The sequence below is a fragment of the Xenopus tropicalis genome, chromosome 1, assembly GCF_000004195.4.
Source record: "Xenopus tropicalis strain Nigerian chromosome 1, UCB_Xtro_10.0, whole genome shotgun sequence".
In the NCBI taxonomy this organism is placed as follows: domain Eukaryota; kingdom Metazoa; phylum Chordata; class Amphibia; order Anura; family Pipidae; genus Xenopus; species Xenopus tropicalis.
Genome location: NC_030677.2, coordinates 96,466,235 through 96,489,631, shown reverse-complemented (window position 1 = coordinate 96,489,631; position 23,397 = coordinate 96,466,235). Strand labels below are relative to the sequence as shown.

Below are 23,397 nucleotides of genomic sequence, written 5' to 3'. Positions count from 1 at the left end.
TGCTGTGGGTAGCCCTAAATACCACCTCCACTATTTATGGAGGTTTTGGGGTCTTGTTTCACGTCCAACATAACTGAAAACTGCAGCACTGGATCATTGTAGCTAAATGTGTAATGCACATTAATAGAATAAGTGGATTCCCATATATTTCTTTTGCAGAGCTTCTGTCTCTGAGTAAAACAATGATAAGCTTGTGTATCACAGGTGCTTTTTTAAATACAGTTTGAAATATCCAAGCAGGAATTCTGACATCTTTCCCTAAGACAATCAGAAAATATGGACACTGTTACATTAAATACTATAGGTAATATATCATTTTATGTTTGAAGACGATAGGTAGCAAAATGGCTTTCATGGAAGCGTAATACAAATATATTGATAAATAATTCTCACTATACAAAAAATTCACTGAACTATTAAAAGGAAAATGTCTTTAAAAAATGTATTTAATGGTCATTATTGGTGCAGAATAATTTCATTAGCCAGGAAGGGACATTATATACATAAAAAGACAGCACAGGGCCATTTTAAATATCACTACACTTGATTTTATAGCCTGCAATATGAATATAAAGGAAGCTGAAGTGTAAAATTGATTTAGGTCTAGCAGAAAGCAAAGTGTGTCTCTCTTTATGTATGCGGCTTATCAAAACAAAACGAGAACTGAATATTCTTTTAAATTACAGTTTCTTTTTATATTAATGATGCTTAGAAGAGGGTATGAGTTTCAATGAGCACAACAAAATAGCTAGTAATCCATTCTATGTCTAGGTGCTACATCTCATATACATACTCCCAGACCTTACTCTTCTATTACCGCAACAGTTTTTCAATATATATTTTCAAACATATGGGGTTTTTTTTGCCCTTAACCACAGTAAATATTCTAAACAATAAATATGACAAATTAAGATAGCAGGGCCCACAGAAGTTAAATCTGAAATTTATATGAATAATAAAACATAATGAAGAGCCGATTTTTACATTGCATGCAAACAGCAGCTCCCAATGTAATCAGGATGTGACATTTTGCAAAGCTGTAAGTCTTTAACAGAATCACTCCTTACAGATTTCTCTGCAGGGACATTTTCTTACAACATGTAAGAGACAGTTATTTCATTAAAACATGCAACAGACACTTGTCATCAAAAAAAGTGTATGACTAGCATGATTCTAATCCTATTCACAAGAACAATGTTTATGCACAAGCTGTCAGGAGCTAAGGATCACACACTCATTCTTGCAGATATCTACATTGTAAAATATAGATCAGATTTTTTTTTTATTGCTGAACACAACACATAAAAGTGCTATGCTGCCCTCTAATGGACAAATTTAGCATGCACAGCTAGCATTTCCGGGCCTGCAGAACATAAGAAACAGGGATAAATCACATTACGCATATGACTAGGAGCTTTGATTATATTAGGATTAACAGTAAAAAGGTCAAAAACATTTATTCTGCACTATAAATCATAACTCATATTACAACAGAAATCCATTTCCAGTAATTATATTAAAAAGTCAGCGATGACAAGGAATACAGTTTATTGTACTAACAAATATTTTATGGTTATGAAAAGAAAGACAATGTAAAAAAAGTGAAAATATAAGATGTTAAAATGTTAACACTCAAAAGATGCTAGATTAGCACACTGCAAAGGGATTTTGCAAATAATCAAACAATAGAGCTATACCTTATTAGTGCAAAACAGAAACATTATTGCAAGATTAGTGATCAAACTTTAGGTTTCACCAGTCTCACTGTATAAAGAACATTTAAATAAAAAGTGCATACATTTGCCAAATTGAGTAATGTATTGTGTGTGTGCGCTGTAAGAGTGCAAAAATTTTCCCTGCCCAAAAAAAAGTGTGATTGTGTTAGTATAAAAGTGTTTTATGGCAAATTGTGTTAGTGTTTTACTGTAAAAGGTGCGTTTATGTTTTCTTACTTGGGTTCAGACATAAAGGCACACAGACAAAACATGCTGGGGGCCATGGAACTGAATAAGGACCACCATGTGGCTGAAGGGGTATTGATGAGCAAAATATAGCCTTAAAAATAGTGTTCAGAAATCTCGTCATGTCATAATAATCAACTGAATGACATAATAAACATCTGAACCCTGACTCACTAAAACTCTTGTATTAAAAAGAAAACAATATAACCCTTCTTGTAAAATAAGTATATTAAAATAATCTAGTAGTTCCATGACATGTATTAAAGCCCTTGGTTTTGAGCCTTGTGCATTATTCTATTTATATTTTGCATGTGTCAAACACAAGGCCTGTGGGCCGAATATGGCCCTTGTGGTTGTTAATGTGGCCCCTGGTGACTGTGCCTGACTGTGCAGTACCAATCGCCTGACTGCATTGTGACTGTTCCTGACCGTCCAGTATATCTTAATAAAGAATTTGGCCAGCAACTTAACTTGTGTTTTAGATTTTGGCCACCTTATGTGATTGAGTTTGACACCCCTGCTACGTATAATGTGGCCTGGATTAAATTTAGGTCCTGGGCAAAATATTTCTACATCTGTGTCTTTATTTTCGTATTATATTTATACTATATTTATGTATTTATATGCCTGTACATGGCCGGCTAAAAGGGCACACCTAGGTCTGGGATATTCATGTGACATTATTACATTATTAATATGGTTACCAGGGTAAAGCTGAGTTTATCACGTAGATAGGTCCCCTGCACTGAGCCTTCCAGACCATATGCATCTACTTCCAAGACGATAGAGCTGCACTCTCTGCAGGCATCAATTAAAGAAAGTAAGTCAGGGGGAGCACAAAGAACGCAATTATAATGCAAAAAAGCTTTATTGTTATGCCGTGTTAAGTTATGTATGGCATAACAATAAAGCTTTTTTTGGTTATAATTGCATTCTTTGTGCTCCGCCTGACTTACTTTTTTGATTTAAATCTGAGTTTATAAGAATCTGTGGCATTGTTACCTAATGACTGCCAGGGTAATTCTAGGTGATCTGTGAGTATAAGATTGTCTTTTAGAAAACCTCTTCTCATACTTTATATGTAAATGCCCCCAAATGTTGGAAAATTTTTAATCACAGCAGCCAAATAATACATGACAACAGATATATATATTTTTTAATCCTTGGATGTTAGATACTGTTACACTCAACATTTCATATTTCAGGAATTAGTGACAAAAAGTGTGTTTCTGCATTAAATTCATGTGCCAGAAAGATGGTTGATGCAAATGATTTTTCAGTTTCATGTATTGACTCAGAGAAGCAAACTTCAAAGGAAGGAGACAACAACAGGAGACACGTGGACATGGATTTAAATAAGTTAGTGCAACTCAACCAATGGCTCAGGTTTACTTTGTGGTTAATCTTGCAACATAAACTGTTGCTTACACCACCTAGTAGCTGATAAGATGGAGAAATCGTCATGGATAACACAACTGCTGTCTGTACTTTCTGGTTCAGAAAATTTAAAGCTAAGAGCACACTGTGTTTTTTTAGACATGTGAAGAAAAAATGGATTGGCTCCCATCTGCTCCTTCATGCAGCTCCAATGACCGTCAGGGTATAGGCTTGTGTGCAAAATCTGCTCAGTGGAGCAGATTTTGCTGTAAAATGCAAATATATGCATTTTCACAACAAAATCTGTGTAGCTGCACATAAGCTGATAATAGGCCTGTCAGTGATGCTATATGACACATGCATTTTGCATACAAAATGCAGATGCAGAAAAGCGTATCATCCACGCCGTGGGCCCTTAGCCTATGGTTACTACCACTGAAGTTTTTTTACTTTACCAAACTTGTATTAAAACTTTGCTTGCTTGAAAACAAGACTGACAATGTTTCTATTCAACAGGCTTTAGAGCAATGGCATACTAGGATATGTCCTCTTCTGCAGGTGACTAATCTACTGCAAATGCTTTTTCACCGTTTAGCACTGAACATACATGGCAAAACATACATGGCGTTTCAGCTTTCAGAAGTAGCCCAAAGTTTCCTCAAAGGAATCTTTGGGCAATTTTGCACCGCATGTCCTGTGGGGAAACATACAAGGCTATTCAGCTTTTAGAAGTAGCCCAAAGTTTCCTTGCAAGGTAACTTGGGCAACTTCACACCTTGTGTGTTTCAATATCAGCAATTTCAGTGTTAGCTGGTGAAAAGAAAACAAGAGACTTTTTGCTGCCCACAATAGCAAAGATTTATTGTGGGTGACTGAAAATGTCCTTGTGCTATCACCCTTAAGCTGGATAGTAAGAAAATAGTAAGAAATGCAGCTTGTAAACATTTAGGCATCTATAAGTCAAATATAGCTACAAAAGGAATTTCCCACGTTACTGTTACAAGACAAACTTGCGTGTTATAGAGCTTATAAAGTCATTCTGGGGCAATACAACTATTTGTATATATAGTTCTAACCATCACTGCCATAACAATTACACTTTGGGGCTCATTTATCAATGTACGAATTAAGATTGTTTGAAAGTACGATTTGCGAAAATTCATATAGCTAACGATAATTTCTGATGTGCGGAAATGTTACGATCTGAAAATATCGTGGTACAATCCAAAAGTTACAAAATTTTTATATCCTAACAATCGGAAACAGCGCAAAAAACTTTCTGACTTTGAACCTTTGGTGCATGTTTTTCAAAGCCTCCCATAGGACTCAATGGCACTCTGCAGCTCCAACCTGGCCCAAGGAAAGTCAGGATACCGAAGCTTGAATGAATTGCGAAACTTTCGTACTCGTTGTGACAAATACGATTTTGTCACACAAATAGTACGAAAAAGTCACACAAATTAACAAAAATATCATAGAAAAATACGCAAAAGTTCTAAACTTTAGAAAAAATACGAATTTTTAGTAATCAGACTTTTGTACTTTAATGAATGTGCCCCTTAATGTGTCCAATTTAATAACATTGCACAAGGCACACCAAAGTAAAGTTGCATTGTGGCAGTATAGCAACCAGTTAGAATACAGCTTTAATTGGTATGTAATTTAAAAAGTTAAATTGTAACTACCACAGAATTATGTTAGTCAATAAGCCAAACCGGCCAAAGCATAAAATTGTGGTTTACTGGGGGGAAAGTCATTGTTTTCATTGCAACTTCAATATATAGATCAATATATAGATCAAATCAATATAGAGCAGGTTACTAAAAACCGTTCACCAGTTTGTGGTGTTTGGAAAGCTGAAGGTTGAGTTGCACTTAGATGGATAAATAACTGGTGAATAAATTCAGTTATGATGCTCCTAGTTTAGACATGTGTGGGACATAAAAAAATAGCAAGCAGTCAACTTACCACCTAAAGTTTCAAGTAACAACACGAATAAGATATCCATTGGAATAAAGAAAAATACAGAAAATTAGCATTCACAGGTAACCCAATTCTTCACTTGCTAATTAAAAAGCCTTAATATGCCTTGACAGAATTTAATTATTTAATGGTATACAGGCTAACCTGTTTCAAAAAATATAACAGCTCACATTATTAGATTCTAACTTGACCACTTCCCATGAATATTCTTTGGACTCTCTAATTCAGTTCACAGGCTATGTTTGAAGTACCAAAAAAAACCTAATGTCAGAGTTAATTTAAAAAGAAATGGAAAGCTAGAATTGAAAATTGCATCAAGCATTAATATATCAGGTGCCAGACATTCTAATAATTTTGGGAATTGATGCCTGAATTATATCAAAGTGAAATGTGACCATAATTCAGGCATTCAATCCTAAGGGCTCATTTACAAGCTCAAGTACAGTGTGCACAGTGCAATTTTAGGCACAAGTTGATATATATTTTTTGTATTTGCCTACAATTCCATATAACTGCCACTGCAGGGTACTAATGTGCCTGTTGACAATTTTCTAGTTGGAGTAATTTTTGGCATTGACATCTGTTGCAGATTTGCTGTGTTATCTGATACAGTCAGCTGTGCGAACCTTTGAGGTGGTGGTAGATGTGGCAATAGGTGCACTATGCAATTTGCAAGAGGGTGGGGGATGGACCCAGTAGCGCAAAACGCTTAAAGGGGAACTGTCACCCTAAGAAATTATTCAAAATCTATTTCTATCATGTTAGTCAAGCAAAATAAATTTATTTTACTAATTTCACAATCACAGCAAGTAAACAGGGCCATTTTGTGAACAACGTTATTAAGACAAGCTTTCCATCATCATACCAAAATCTTGTTTATGTGCCAGAATGGGGAACTTGATGCCCACGCCCAATTTGTGGCAGGCAATACATGATTGACAAATACTTTTCTAACAGACATGGATGTTTTTAAAAAATAAATATTGGTGTTTCATATTTAATTTGAAAAGGAATTTTATTACACAATTTTTCATGTCTGTGTGACATGCCCCCTTTAAGCAAAAGGACAACCTCTGGACACAAGTACCTTGCTTTTTTCATGGGACCACTATGTGTAAAATTGTGTGATTGCAACTACACATGTAGACTGTAAATCTGTGCTAAATTTGAACCTAATCAATCTGAAAACTGGTTTTACAATTGTCATTGTAATTGTTAATTGATACATTAAGGGGCAGATTTATTATGCAGTGTAAAAAACAGCGACAAAATTCGCCACGCATTGGCAGGCTTTACTGCATAAAAAGGGCGCAGTTTTTTCATCCACCAGAACTTACGTAAAATAACAGTGTAAAATAACAACATTCTGACGGGGAACTTCTCCGTTTATTTTAAACAGCTTTTTACACCATTTTTTCAGTGAATTTTATTTTACACAGCATTATAAATAGGCCCCTAAGTATCCCTTTTATTTTTGGATAGACACTGTTTTTTCTATGGTGCATGATCTACATTATCTCCTCTAAAATCTATCCTATCTGACTAATTTCCTTCCTTTTGATGACATCAAGCAAAAACCCCATAAAAGATTCCATTGAGGGAAAAAGGCAAAAAATCTACTGTTGTGCAGCATGGAGGCCAGCTTTATTGCTTGTTTTTAATAAAGTTGGAACTGTTTAAAAATATGGACAAGTGGGTGTAGTGTGGAGTGATGTTACCGGGTTGTGGTCAGAACCAATAACAGCTATTGCTTGTACTGGTATGCGACCTGTTATTAAGAATGTTTGGGACCTGGGGTTTTCCAGATGGGGTCTTTCTGTAATTTGGCTCTTCATACCTTAAGTCTGCTAAAAAATCATGTAAACACTAAATAAACCAGAAAGAATTGTTTTTTCACCAATAAGGATGAATTATATCTTAGTTGGGATCATGTATAAGGTACTGTTTTATTATTACAGATGAAGAATGAAGAAAATAATTTTTAAAAAACTGAATTATTTGATTATAATGGACGCTATAAGAGATTTACTTCCTGCAATTTGGAGCTTTCTGGATAATGGATCCCATACCTGTACAAGGAAAGGGACAATATTGGAAAGGTAGTTTTAAATTAAGAAATTTGGTCTACCATACTATATTAAGTTTGTAAAATAACCTGGCAGCAAGCAGAGTGGCCATGAAAGTATGTGCACCGTTTTGTGTGTCTTTTTGGGAGTGCCATTTAATATCTTGCTTATTCCCTTCTAACAAACCCAATTATTATTGTTGTGTTTAATTTACAGTATATAGCATGACACATTTTAAAGCACACAACAATTATTTTATATTTTAGTTTTAACATAATAACTATTATAGGATGTAATATAAAGTATAATGTACAGGTATGGGATCCCTTATCTGGAAACCCATTATCCAGAAAGTTCCGAATTATGGAAAGGCCACCTGCCATAGACTCCATTATAAGCAAATAATGAAAATTTTTAAAAATGATTTCCTTTTTCTCTGTAATAATAAAACAGAAGCATGTACTTGATCCCAACTAAGGTATAATTAATCCTTATTGGAGGCAAAACAAGCCGATTAGGTTTGTTTAATATTTAAATGATTTTTAGCAGACTTAAGTTATAAAGATTCAAATTACAGAAAGATCCCTTATCCAGAAAACCCCCAGGTCCCGAGCATTCTGGATAACAGGTCCCATACATGTAATGTTTTACAGGCATATTTTGGATTTCCCCTTGAAGTCAGTTAAGTGGCTTGTATTTACACTGCTTGCAGAATTCAATTAGCCCTACACAATACAAAGGAATCATATCACTGGTTGTCAAAATATTCCCAGATGTGGCAACACATGGAGAATGCCAGGACATTTTGTTGAAATTTGGGTTAGGGTCAGAGTGAAGAAGTACACTCCTTTAGTGCTCTCAAGATTTCTTCTCCAAACCAGAGGTATGTGCAGAAGTAGCATACAGAACAGGAAGACACTGGTATGGGTTGGGTACAGTTTTACAATGGCAACATTTTGCTGTTTAGGGTCAGGCGCAGGTTGTTTTTCCTGACACACATCATATATGTACACTCCATATATATATATATACAGTAAATTAAGTTTATATTCTTCTGGCAGCAGTTTTCCAGTAGGTGGATTTCTCAGATCTGTTAGTTATAAGCTTTTGCCCTTAATGTAGCCCTCAGTGCCACATTCATACTCCTATTCATTTATACAGTGAATATAATAGAGGTCTGAACAATTTGAGAAGGTGACTACTAAAAAACTGGCATCTGTGCTATAATTAGTCAATGTAATTTAGTCAATTATTAAAAGATAAAGTAATGATTTTTTAACTATTGTCAGCTGACAAACACAGATCTGTAAACTGTTCATTTAATGGAGATGTTGGCTAGTGTATGTATAACATAGGTAAAGGTATAACATAAACTACCTTTATATTTAGCCTTAAACAAATTTTGAAATCTGAAAATTTATTTTTGGCAAAGGACACCTCAGAGTGAATTCCAATTGTGGTACAGCACAGGAATACTTACATGTCCATGCAAGTCTGTGTTAAGAAGCATTATTGCACAGGTGAGACAATGCACTCCATCTATAAAAAACAGGGGAAAAAAATTAAAATATAATATTGTCAGTAGTTTGCCAATAAATTCATAGTTACATAGGGTTGAAAAAAGACCAGAGTCCATCAAGTTCAACCCATCCAAGTAAACCCAGCACACACAACCCACACCTACCAATCTTTACACTCACATACATAAACTATATATACAACCACTAATACTAACTGTAGATATTAGTATCCTTGAATATTCTGATTGTTCAAGAACTCATCCAGGCCCCTCTTAAAGGCATTAACAGAATCTGCCATTACCACATCACTAGGAAAGGCATTCCCCAACCTCACTGCCCTCACCGTGAAAAACCACCTACACTGCTTCAAATGGAAGCTCCGTTCCTTTAATCTAAAGGGGTGACCTCTGGTGCGTTGATCGTTTTTATGGGAAAAAAGAACATACCCTATCTTCCTATAATCCCCTCTAATGTACTTGTACAGAGTAATCATGTCCCCTCGCAAGCACCTCTTTTCCAGAGAAAACAACCCCAACCTCGACAGTCTAACCTCATAGCTTAAATCTTCCATCCCCTTTACCAGTTTAGTTGCATGTCTCTGCACTCTCTCCAGCTCATTAATATCCTTCTTAAGGACTGGAGCCCAAAACTGCACTGCATACTCAAGGTGAGGCCTTACCAAGGACCTATAAAGGGGCAAAATTATGTTCTCATCCCTAGAGTCAATGCCCTTTTTTACACAAGACAGCACTTTATTTGCTTTAGTAGCCACAGAATGACTGGAATTAGACAACTTGTTATCTACAAAAACCCCTAGATCCTTCTCCATTAAGGATACCCCCAACAAACTACCATTCAGTAAATAGTTTGTGTTTATATTATTTCTACCAAAGTGCATAACTTTGCACTTATCAACATTGAACCTCATTTTCCAGTTTGCTGCCCAGTTTTCCAATTTTTTCAAATCGCTCTGCAAAGCAGCAGCATCCTGCATGGAACTTATAGTTTTGCACAATATAGTGTCATCAGCAAAAATAGAAACAGTACTGTCTATGCCCACCTCCACGTCATTAATAAACAAGTTAAAAAGCAAAGGACCAAGGACTGACCCCTGCAGTACTCCACTAACCACACTGGTCCAATTAGAAAATGTTCCATTTACCACCACTCAATTCAGTTTAATTGGTGTCATATAATTTGCTAAAATATAAAAAAAACATTATTTTAACCCTTTAAGTGCCACAGAATGTAGAATCTACATTCCGTGAATAAAAAGACTGCAGTGCCACAGATTGTAGTTTCTACTTCTGCAGCACTTCCAGGTGGGGAAGGAAGAATTGTCTTTAAATCTTCTACTTTATTTCCAGCTTGTTCCCTAGCCAACTATGCAACAAGCAGAAGTGGTGAACAAGCAGGTCCTTGAGCATGATTGCCCTGGGGCCCCTAGGCAGTAGTTGACCAGTGGAAACTACATGTCTGCTTCTGCCTGTATTCCTGTGCCCCCTACTATTGCTGACCCGGGATCCTGAGCATTGATGGCAACTTCCTCCTGCTGCTGAAGCCTTCCCTGTCTTCCTTGTAAGTGCCAAACACACACTTATACATACTTACATATACACCACATACATTTCTTTGGGGATGAGTGGGTTTCTCTCATTCACAGCGCTTACACATACTTACATATGCACAGTTTGCTAAGTGTACACACACAGTTTTAGTTGTTTTAGTTTACTGCATCATGTTTTTTTGGCCTAAAATGTTTTACTGTCATTATGGGTAGAGTTTTCACTAATCACACTGTGCAATAGTTTTGCGTGTTATTTTGGTGATTATATGCCATATTTCGTTTTTTTTTGCATTATAAGGAATTTTTTGCATTTTTAGTCTGCACATGTGCTGATTGCTTGTTTGTGCCTGTAAAACAGTACTAGGCAAAAATGCACTGATTTGAGTATTTTTCTTAGTATAGTTATTTTTTTATTTTTGCTTTAATATTTAGGATGTTTTATGTTGGCATGTTATGAAATGTTGGGCATATAATAGGGTAAAATGCAATAGAAAAACATATTTACCCATTTTGGATACAGCAGAATTTGTACTTTGTACTGAAATCATATGGTTTTCTAGGGTCTTTGTACTGTTAGGGGGGTTGGATGAAACATAATATGCATAGAGGATGCTCATTTTGCAGCAGCCAGAGTGTCAGCCATGAAAATTCCTACACATACTTTGAATTGTGGGTCTTTACACACTACATAGTTTGGTAAATCTGTGCATACCTGGCTTCTGACAGTTCAGAATACCCCTGGCATTCATATTTAGGATGTTTTTCTGGTACAGGTATGGGATTCCTTATCCGGAAACCCGTTATCCAGAAAGCTCTGAATTACGGAAAGCCTGTCTCTACGGAAAGCCTGTCTCCCATAGACTCCAATTAATCAAATAATTCAGAATTTTACAACTGATTTCCTTTTTCTCTGTAGTAATAAAGCAGTACCTTGTAATTGATCCCAACTAAGATATAAATAATCCTTTTTGGATGCAAAATAGTCCTATTGGGTTTAATTAATGTTTTTTTGGTAGACTTAAGGTATGGAGATCCAAATTACGGAAAGAACCCTTATACGGAATACCTATGGTCCCGAGCATTCTGGATTAAGGGATCCTATACCTGTACATTACAACATGATGGGGTAAAAGGCAATCTTCAGAAATTACTTTTGCAGCATAGTTTTGCTATTTGGTGCTTTTGCAGTACATATTTGACCATTTTGGATTTGGCAGTATGTGTACTTTCTAAAAATATGAGGTTGTCTGGCATCCACTTACTTACTTTCCACTTTTACCACAAATAGGACAGTTTGTTGTTTTGGTAGTTAAAATATACGCCATGAAATATGTATATATTTTGGGGTCTCTACATGCCAGATACTTTGGTAATCCTATGCGCAATGGGCATATAACTGTTCAATATAGCCTTGGAATTCATATTTATTATATTTTATCTTGGCACCTAATGATATGTGGGAGATAAGATGCTGGGAAGTAGAAGCTTTGAGGCAATGTTCAGTTATTTCAGCAAAACTGCTAATTTTAGGAATGATCTGTGATCAGTAGCTGGAATAGAAAACCATGGTCACCCATTTTGGATTTAGCTGAATGTGTTCTTTCCAAAAATATACGATTTTCTGTGGAAAGCATAATTCTTTGAGAATTCAGGAGAATTTGTATGCATTTATTTAATTTTGGGATTTCTAATTGCCAAATACTTTGGTAGTCCTATACACATCAATCAAACTGTTCAGTGGACCCCTGGCATAATTAGGATGTTTTATTTTGGTACCTAGTGATATACATTATTATAAAAATACATAAAAGTTGCATAAAGTAATTTCTGTTACTGTACTGCACTCAACAGCTGTGGACTCTAATATACCATGTGTTAGTTCATTGAAAAATCCATAAAATATTGACATCCCAAGGGATTTGTGAACAAAACAAATGTCATTTATACAACCCTGATGAAGGTCACTAATTCTGTAAACCAAACATTGCATTTTTCAGGGGAATAATAAATGTTTTTTCTGCTTAATTTACAAACTTGCACATAAAGCATAAGCTCTCATGCAAAAACTGCTGCTTGAGTGATAGTAACAACAGTGTCAAATGCGTAGGGAATAATGTACCCCATTGTAAAATATAAGGGTATAAAAAGGAGTTCCGTGGCTATATGAAGGCATGATGCCTAAGTGGCTTCTAATATCCTCATATTTTACAACAAGGGCAAATTATTTATTATAATACATAAGTTTCCGTGAGTCATGTGACAAAAATTACATCACTTAGCATTAATTATAACCAATGACATCACTAAGCACCGTTTATGAGTATAATTTAGGATATTTATAATCACACTATAAAATATAGTACAGCATTTAACAGGACCTATAAAAATACGGTGTGGTCCATTTAAGTGTTGTACTATGAAGATATATGGTCAGTTTTTAGTTTTAGCCAAATGATTTCAGTCTATACTGTGCTCAGCCCTGAGAACCATTCTACTTAGCACAGGGCTGTCTAGCTCCAAGCTGTGACTGCTTAAAAAAGCCAGGATTTAAACATATCTATTTTAACTACATTTGAGGTAGTAACTGAGAACACGTTTACAGGCCTATGGTAGCTATAAAGGGTTTAAAGTTGAACTTCATTGATAAATATAAATGGCATAAATTTAATAATCACAGAAACACTTCTCTGCAGTTTTTTAATTGATCCATAATGCAATGGTATCTCTGAGTAATGGTAACAATGTAACAATCTCTATACTGGCTGACCTTGCAAATATACAGTAATAAACTTGGGTTTCTCTTACACTCTGGTACACTGTTGTATATAGTTTTGACTATTTACAAAATGTAATTCAATTCTGTCATTACAAAGGAACTTTCAATTATGTCTTAAATGACAGACATTTCTATAGAAGAATCCTTCATTCTTATAGAATTAATAAAATACATGTAGGTTTTCAAAGTACCAGAGCTAGGCTATTCATTATCTACCACCTGTAAAAATGCTAGCAGCTGTTGAAACAGTGGTAATTGCATAATCCTGAACAGAATGTACATACCTATAGAAGAGATGCTGTTTGGATTGCACAGAAAGTATCTGTTGGAGAAATGGACCAATACCCTCTCCCTTTCCTGAGTTTCCCCAATGAGTGAAAAAGCTTTAAAGAAAATTCTGCAAAATTAAACACACATTTATACAGTATTGTCATTACACTAACAATCAGTTGCACATTGCACATAAAGTTATATAACACATGTACTATTTCAGAAATGATTGAACAAGTAAAATGTAAAATAATCTGAGACTAAAATGTCTCATATAGAATGTCCATCACAGAAGGAAATAATTAGTAAAGTTATTGGATAGCACTCAGCAGGGCTCCATAGGGACATTTTTACAAGGCAATGCAACCTCCAATTGCCAGGAAAGATAATTCCTTTTACACAAATAATGATGTAGAGAGTAATATCCTAAGACGATTTGCAGTTAGTCCTTTTTTGTGTTTTTAAATTATTCAGCCAATTGTCGAGCAGCCCCTCCATTCTTACATCTGGTTGCTAGGATCCAGCTATCTGGGTGCTAGGGTCTAAATTAAAGGAGAAGGAAGGGTAAAAACTAAGTAAGCTTTATCAGAAAGGTTTATGTAAATACAGCCATAAGCACTCACAGAAACGCTGTACTGAGTCCTCTATGAAAAGAAACACAGGATTTCTTGTTTCCTCTATTGTGAACATGTTCTTCGGTATCAGACTTCCTCTCTTTTAGGGCTGCTTGAGGTTTGGGGCACGAGTCTGCTCAGTTCTTTCCTCTCTCCCCCTCCCTTCTCCTGCTCCCCCTCCCATAAGCATGCATAAGAACTCACTGCCCCCTCCCTTAGGAATGTGTGAACTGAGCCTCTAACAGCTATAACTGGGCTCTAGGGCTCTATAACTAGGGCTCTTTACTCAGGTATTGTAAAGCTTTCTGCTGAATAGATATAGCGTAAAATGCCAAAATTACTTTCCTCCTCCTTTAACCTAGCAATCAGGCAGTGGTTTGAATAACAGACTAAAAGATGAATAGAAGAGGAGTCTATGGCAGTGATCCCCAACCAGTGGCGTGTGAGCAACATGTTGCTTACCATGCCCTATGATGTTGCTGCCAGTAGCCTTAAAGTAGGTGCCCATTTTTAAATTTGTGGCTAGGAGGCAAGTTTTGGAAACATAGAGACACTGTTTTACTCCAAGAAGAGCCTCCTGCAGGCCAGCAGTCCAAATAGCCAATCACAATTCTTTCATGGGCATCTCCCATACTCAAAAAACAGACAGACAGGTTAACTGGCTCCTGATAAAGCTGGCCCTAGCGTGTTCAAATGTAAGGAACCTTCAACTGTGAGACAACAATTTTTTTTTACTAAAACTTTTTTTTACTACACTTCAATCCAGCAGTACCTGAGTGATTGATCCAGAGTCAGTCCCGTGAAATCGAAAAATTTGAGATACTCTTCTGCCACAATTTTGCTGAAGTCATTGCTGTATGAAAAATAACATAAGTAAATGATATGGTAAGCAAAGCAATTAGTTAATTATATTTTGCTTCTTTATGGTTCATTTAATAGCAATGATTAAAACATCTAAAGGATACAATTACAATGAAGTTTGAGTTAAAAATTATAGTGTAAAAAAACAATGTTAAGACAACACACTTATTGTGTGTTCATGTAGAATATATAATATTTTTGTCTTTCTTGTTCTTTTTTACAAATATTTATTTCTTCCTTCAAAAAAAAAGGAAAATATTCATATGATTATTTTAAGAGAAGCCTGTGGTTCAAGGCTGAAAAACTGGAGATTCTAAGCTGTTCCATTATTTTGATTGAGGAATGAACCACCTTCTGTAAAAGTGCCTTATATTTATCTGTTCAAAACCAATAATGCACAAAGGTTCATTTACAAACACAGTGGACGTGGTGCAAAATGCTTGAAAAAGACATAAAGCACTGGGGACTTTTTGCCCACTATGTACCTTGCCCCCACTCTTTTCCTCATTAGGTGCAACTCTTTGATCCCCTATACTGAAGTCCTAATAGTGAATGTTGAACTGACAGTAAGTTGATGTGCTCTTGAATGCCCCTTTGCTCAAATCATTCACAAGATGCTTAATACCTTTGACAAGTACTGTAAATGCCTCAAAAAAACAGTCATGCTGGCTACCATACCTATCTAATTGCCATGTCCTTACTTACTTTTTTCCTAAGTGCTTTGCTACATCGGAGCGTTTAAATCCATCCAAGTGGTAGAGGCGTTTAGCCAGACGTTTAGCAGCTTGTTTGTTACTATTGGTCCCATTGCTAAGGTTTTCAGTGCTTCCTTTTTCAAGGATTTCAGTGCTGCCCATGTCACAAGAGGCTTCTAAATCTTTGCTGCACAAACCCACATCACTACAGCGTAAACATAAAAGAAGAAATAATGTTAAAACTCAAACTCTATTATTACAAAGTAAAGTGAATTCTGTTATTAATAAATTAAATACTGAATAAAAAAAGGAGCTGTAGACTCAAACATTTTATGTTTAACAAATATACAGTATTTTCAGAAACTTTCAAATATATATTAATTCCTAATTTTCAACTATTGTAAACTATTGTTAAATGTATTCACTATTAATAGCAAAATGTGTCTGCCTTTCAATTCTCTGCAGTGCTTGTTATTACTACAGTGGAGGAAATAATTATTTAACCCCTCACTGATTTTGTAAGTTTGTCCAATGACAAAGAAATGAAAAGTCTCAGAACAGTATCATTTCAATGGTAGGTTTATTTTAACAGTGGCAGATAGCACACCAAAAGGAAAATCGAAAAAATAACTTTAAATAAAAGATAGCAACTGATTTGCATTTCATTGAGTGAAATAAGTTTTTGAACCCTCTAACAAAAAAAGACTTAATACTTAGTGGAAAAACCCTTGTTTGCAAGCACAGAGGTCAAACGTTTCTTGTAATTGATGACCAAGTTTGCGCACATTTTAGGAGGAATGTTGGTCCACTCCTCTTTGCAGATCATCTCTAAATCCCTAAGGTTTCGAGGCTGTCTCTGTGCAACTCTGAGCTTGAGCTCCCTCCATAGGTTTTCTATTGGATTAAGGTCCGGAGACTGACTAGGCCACTCCATGACCTTAATGTGCTTCTTCTTGAGCCACTCCTTTGTTGCCTTTGCTGTATGTTTTGGGTCATTGTCGTGCTGGAACACCCATCCACGACCCATTTTCAGTTTCCTGGCAGAGGGAAGGAGGTTGTCGTTCAGGATTTCACGATACATGGCTCCGTCCATTTTCCCGTTAATGCGAATAAGTTGTCCTGTGCCCTTAGCAGAAAAACACCCCCAAAGCAAAATGTTTCCACCCCCATGCTTGACGGTGGGGACGGTGTTTTGGGGGTCATAGGCAGCATTTTTCTTCCTCCAAACACAGCGAGTTGAGTTAATGCCAAAGAGCTCTATTTTGGTCTCATCAGACCACAGCACCTTCTCCCAGTCACTCACAGAATCATTCAGGTGTTCATTGGCAAACTTCAGACGGGCCTGCACATGTGCCTTCTTGAGCAGGGGGACCTTGCGAGCCCTGCAGGATTTTAATCCATTGCGGTGTAATGTGTTTCCAATGGTTTTCTTGGTGACTGTGGTCCCTGCTAATTTGAGGTCATTAACTAACTCCTCCCGTGTAGTTCTAGGATGCTTTTTCACCTTTCTCAGAATCATTGACACCCCATGAGGTGAGATCTTGCGTGGAGCCCCAGAGCGAGGTCGATTGATGGTCATTTTGTGCTCCTTCCATTTTCGAACAATCGCACCAACAGTTGTCACCTTCTCTCCCAGCTTCTTGCTAATGGTTTTGTAGCCCATTCCAGCCTTGTGCAGGTCTACAATTTTGTCTCTGACATCCTTGGACAGCTCTTTGGTCTTTCCCATGTTGGAGAGTTTGGAGTCTGCTTGATTGATTGATTCTGTGGACAGGTGTCTTTTATACAGGTGACTAGTTAAGACAGGTGTCCTTAATGAGGTTGACTAATTGAGTAGAAGTGTCTAACCACTCTGTGGGAGCCAGAACTCTTAATGGTTGGTAGGGGTTCAAAAACTTATTTCACTCAATGAAATGCAAATCAGTTGCTATCTTTTATTTAAAGTTATTTTTTCGATTTTCCTTTTGATGTGCTATCTGCCACTGTTAAAATAAACCTACCATTGAAATGATACTGTTCTAAGACTTTTCATTTCTTTGTCATTGGACAAACTTACAAAATCAGTGAGGGGTCAAATAATTATTTCCTCCACTGTATGTGCAACTCTAAAACAATCAGCTTTCCTCCAGCAAAAACTGAATTTCTCACAATGCTTTGCATACTTTAATTCTGTTAATCACAGACCATGATGTAAATTAGATGCATTAGGACCTTCCAAAACAATTGGATCAGAGCACTCTCTGCTATTTTTAGCCTGTACCCCAAACATGGTGATTGCAAGGGAATCATCCCCTGTGTGTATAACAACACACATTTCTTTTAATTCATATCTCAAATACTACTATATCAAATGTAAATGCTTTGAGACATGTCTCCAAAACCCAATAGATTTAGATAAGTAAGGGTGTGCACAAATAACCAAGTTTAGCTAACAATGGAGTAAAAATTTTATTCTGGCAGTTATTTGGGGTTTACAAAAATGAGTCCAGTGCATCTGTGCAATTCTGAATCTTATTTAATATTTGATATGACTTTTCATTTACAAAAGTGTATTTCTAAGGAGCTCTTACTTGCAGAATTAAGAGCCACAAATTCCAGTCTGTGGTATGCATCAACATTCCAGACCTAATGCAGGGAGCTTTTTTTTTTTTTTTACTTTTTGAAGGAGGAACCAGAAGTCAAATGGCACTCTAAGCTACAGCGGTTTATATGTGTGACAGTCACTTGAAGTCATATATTTGAATATCAGACATGCAAGTTTTTAGAGGTATGAGTCAAATGAAACATCCTTGTAAAATATTTATGACGCAGATGCACAGAAAAATACATCCACTTTAAAAAAAGTCTGCCCACCAACAACTTTGAACACCAAGAACTGTGCTGCCCCAACCCATAGAATATAAACCAGGCAGAGTATTTTATGGCTTTCAATCACATAGTTTAATATATACAGGGGGAAACGGTCAGATGCCCAAAAATAGACATTGATGTGCACTTCATTCAGGTGCAAGAGATTGATTCTAGCCATATTCCAGCCTACTGTACAGCGCTGCGTACATAAGTAGTGCTTTATAAATAAAGATATACATACATACATACATACAATTAAAGGAAATGCCACTCAGAGAGACTAGTTGCATGTGGTTAAATCTTGGCTACATCCATTGCAGGAAACTTTAGACGACTTCAGAAGATGAAACTCTGCGTATGCCTTTTCACCAGCAATTCACTTAATTTTGGGGAGATTAGTCACTGCGGTAGATTTAACCGCCAGGGACTAATCTCCCTGAGTACACCAGCAGAACTTTACAACAAAGATAAATAATGTTTACAATAAAGTAACAAATGATATTTACAGAATAAATACCCCCCACTTGTGCCATCAGCCCTATCAGTCCCGGATTTGTGGCGAGGCCTAGGGTGGCACAAACTTAGGGGCGGCATGCCGCCCTGCCACAGCACAAATTTTGCTCCCATACGGAGCAATGGGGACCTCTCCTCGGGCTCCCCCATTAGAAATACGGCGCTGAGCCCTATTCCTTTACCAGCAGGCCTCTCTGATAAGGTGTGTGTCCAATTTCTGATCTAGTCCTCTGGCTGGTAAACTAGGATTGTACAAACACACACAAACAGCAGCAGGCTGTTGTTTATTGTTTTATGGAATGTTTGTGTATCAAATACACAAAAGTTATTATATGTAAATGGACTGGTTAGAGAATGTTGGCGTGTCCATAACAAAACAGCCATACACAGGAAGGCATGGTCAGTTAATTTACATATGTTTTATGGCTATGGCCCACAGGCCACTCTGATTTTGCTGTGACATAGAGGCAGTCGAAGTGCCAACTATCTTGTATTAATTGTTTTCAACTGACATGTTTAGGGTGAAAGTCTTCTGTGTAGGTCAACAAGAACTAATGCCCATTCAAGTCACAGGAAAGCAATACAAGGCAGGTAGTAGCCATTTTGACCTTTGACAAGTAGTGCGATCAAAACACCTTAAGATATGGCCATACTTGCCAGATGGTCTGACATGGTATATTCTGGAACATACATAGATCTCAGTGAAAATGTAAAGGAGTTGTGGCCTTTCTTTATATCTCTTTATGCTTCCCACATGTGACAGTGGAAAGCATCAGTATTCTGTTCTTTGTATTATGATACAATGGGATCACAAGAAAGCTTAGTAAAACTGCCACCAGAGAGGCCTATACAGCCAAATGTTGTCTAATAACTTAACCATGTGTTACCAACAATACAACATTAACAGTTTCGTGTACAGGGCCCAAGATAATTGGTTTGAATGATTTTAAAATGTGAGTGTTCCGCTGCTTACTGTTCCTGCTTCATTAGGAATCTGAACAGAAGGGTTGCAAAAATAGATAGCTGAGGAAGTTTCGCATATACAGCATAAAGTGTAGTTCCCCTGGGCTCCCAGCATCACAGGGGCCCATTGGAAAGTAAAACTAATATATAAAGGAGATACAGATTACAAGTTACCTGCACCATATGTCTGGTAATTTGGATTATTCTTTATTCTGTGACAGCTGTTAGATAATTTTAGTACAGGTATAAGACCCATTATCCAGAAACCAATTATTTAGAATTCTCTAAAAAAAAAACACAATATCTTACATTACTTCCACAATTGTTTTTGTGTTTTTTAAATACTTAAATGTGTTTTTGTAGATTTTAGGCCTGGTGCTCCAAATTACAGAGAGATCCCTTATCTAGCAATGCCACACTTTAGGTCAGAGAACCCCAACCTTTCTTACTCATGAGCCACAGTCAAATGTTACTTGGAGAGCAACACAAGCATCATAAAAGTTCATGGAAGTGCCAAATAAGATTGGCTATTAGGTAGCCTCTATGCACATTACAAGCTTATTATTGCCTCTATGCACATTATCAGCTTATTATTGCAGCTTTAAAAATAACTACCTGATTTGGGGGCACTGAGAGCAACATCTAAGGGGTTGGTGAGCAACGTGCTGCCCACAAACCAGTGGTTGGGGATCACTGCTTTAGGTATTTCAAACTTGCAGCCCTCCTTCTGGGATTCTGGATGCTGCAGTTCACCAACAGGAGGAGGGTCCTAGTCCAGGGTTCCTGATTTGCCATTTACCTGTAACGATTATCACTACCACCAATACAAAAGAATCATCTCAAAACTGGTGTCAAGGCCCCTAAATCTGCTTCAGCGTGAAAGATATATCATGGGGCGTATAAGGGGGGGGGGGGGCAGCATCAGGGCCTTAGGTAGCAGCCAATGAAACGCTGGTGTATACAGACTTGTTGTACAGCCCTGTGGAATATGTGCTTTATAAATATATAATAATAATGTATAATTTGCCTTTTGTCACACAATATTTTTTTAATTCCATCATTGCAGATTTTTTATCAAAATAAAAAGCTTGCTGATTGCGAGAAAACAAAACAATAGCAGGATAAACAAATCCCTTGTGCTTTTTTACATTGCTTTACTTAAACCAATAAATCTGAAATCATTTCATACAAAGCTCAAGGCTATATATACATTTAGTCATACAAGGCTGTATTCACACATAAAGGTGCGTGAACAAGGCTTTATGTGCCAGACTTTTCTTTGTGGATAGATAGAATTACCTTCCTTAAAAGGTATGAGTACAATACACTTCAAGGAAATCTTTTACAAACAAACAATCCTTTGTCACAAGTTACTATAAATGAATTTACATAGGAATGCAAGCTGGTGAATGTGACAGCCATGAAAAAGCTATGAAACTCAGCTCAGCAACAGAAACTAGAGAAAGAAACTTGCACAGTCAAAATGTTTTGTAACATGTTATAACCCCCCTGTTTTGCTGCTGCAAAATTCTGTTACAAGGCGGAACAGAACATGCTACTGCAACAGCGGATAAGAAGCTCTATTCCTGAAACTGCTCTCTGCCAGTCACTGATGTAAACATAAGCAGAAAGTATCTGTAATAATGATAGTGACATGAAAACTCAGTTACAAGTTACAATATACATGTTAAATAGTAGTAGAAAGTTGTTTTACCTCTCTTTTAGGAGCATACTTTCTTTCCATTATAAAATATTTTGTTTTCATAACCATCTGGGTGATTTCTGTGCAGATTTCTGTGCTGTGTGATCAGCAGACACACAAAGATGTAGTATTTTCTGTGACATTTTCCCAGAGTGCACTAAGAGAGCTCAGGGCAAGAAGCACTGCCTAAAAACCACTTCCCCTCTCTCCACTCCCCCATTCTCTCCCTCCCTCTTTTGTCTCATTCCAGCACCAAGCGACCTCCCTTCTATACAGCAACTTCCCTCCAGTATGAAAGACCTGGCTGCACTGCCTGCACTGTAGAGTGAAATCTGTACATTGTGCATTTTTTTCTTAGCTCAGGGATTTATTGCTGTTTTATTAAGAGTATTCTGATCCTATATTCTAATCCTAATTAACTAATTAAACCTGAATCATGATGTAGGCTTTCAGCAACAATGTTATAAATATAAATATATATATATATATATATATATATATACAGGTATAGGACCCATTATCCAGAATGTTCGGGACCAAGGTTATTCCGGATAAGAGGTCTTTCCGTAATTTGGATCTCCATACCTTAATTCTACTAAAAAATCAATAAAACATTAATTAAACCCAATAGGATTGTTTTGCATCCAATAAGGATTCATTATATCTTAGTTGGGATCAAGTACAAGGTACTGTTTTATTATTACAGAGAAAAAGGAAAGCATTTTAAAATTCTGAATAATTTGATTAAAATGGAGTCTATGGGAGACGGGCTTTCCGTAATTCAGAGCTTTCTGGATAATGGGTTTCCAGATAAATGATCCCATACCTGTTTATATATATATATATACATGAATCATGATGTATGCTTTCGGCAACCATATTATATATATAATGAGAGGAAACTTCAGGCGAGTTCGGCAAATCTTAGTGACGCGTATGCCATCCCACCGGCGATTTATATTGTTGCCAGTGGGATAGCATTGCGGGGAAAAGATTTGTCGCGGGCCGACCAATCTCCCAGTCTGCCACTGCCTTAAAGGTGGCCATAAACATTCAGATTTTAGTCTTCCGACAAACGTTCTGATATCGGTCATACATTTAAATGCAATGGTCTAAAACTAACATTCAGACTGAAATTGTAGGATAAAGCCCTAAAAATAACAAATCTGAGGATGAAAATTAAAAATGGGATGGGTGTCATTAAGGTTTATTTGTGAGTACAAGCAAAAGTGCAAAGCACTAAAACCAATGCAAAATGTATGCTTGTTATGAGCTCCAATGGGCCTTTATGTTTCTCATGTGACATTGATTTTACCTGAGTTGTTTCTTTCTTTCTGTTCAAGTTTCTGCAACAGGTATAAGAAAACCATACAAATCTGACTCGACCAGCAAAAGTTATAATCCTCAGAAACAGAAGTAAGTTACAGTCCAATTGCTTTTTCACTCCAAGCAAAAATCGTACAACATACAATCAGTGCTGGAATGGGGCACAGTTCAGTTGCTACTGGTTTCCACAGGGCAAAGTGAAAACAAACAGTAAAATGGCCAACCAAACCATGTTCTAACACTAATTGCATACTGTACTGTTGTTGTTTGGTGTGAAAAAGGAATGCAACAGTAATTAGGTATTTTAATAGCTGTGCAAGCTACATAAGTTGTTTTGTGGTATACCTGTGTGC

At 36.6% G+C, this 23,397-nt stretch overlaps 1 protein-coding gene across 4 annotated transcripts in view; it reads right to left on the bottom strand.

Annotated features, from left to right (window-relative positions):
• Positions 1-23,397, bottom strand: part of psd3 (pleckstrin and Sec7 domain containing 3) — a 218,084-nt gene that overhangs the window by 93,664 nt on the left and 101,023 nt on the right. For 3 of the 4 annotated variants that reach the window (XM_031904174.1, XM_002934005.5, XM_031904183.1), the window contains 4 exons: positions 15,701-15,895; positions 14,907-14,987; positions 13,535-13,647; positions 8,868-8,926 (listed from right to left, as the gene is read on the bottom strand). In XM_031904174.1, coding sequence (XP_031760034.1) covers positions 8,868-8,926; positions 13,535-13,647; positions 14,907-14,987; positions 15,701-15,895 — 448 coding nt within the window. Of the gene's footprint in view, positions 1-8,867; positions 8,927-13,534; positions 13,648-14,906; positions 14,988-15,700; positions 15,896-21,730; positions 21,883-23,397 lie in introns of those variants that run through there. The other variant, XM_012955064.3, reaches the window with a different exon arrangement.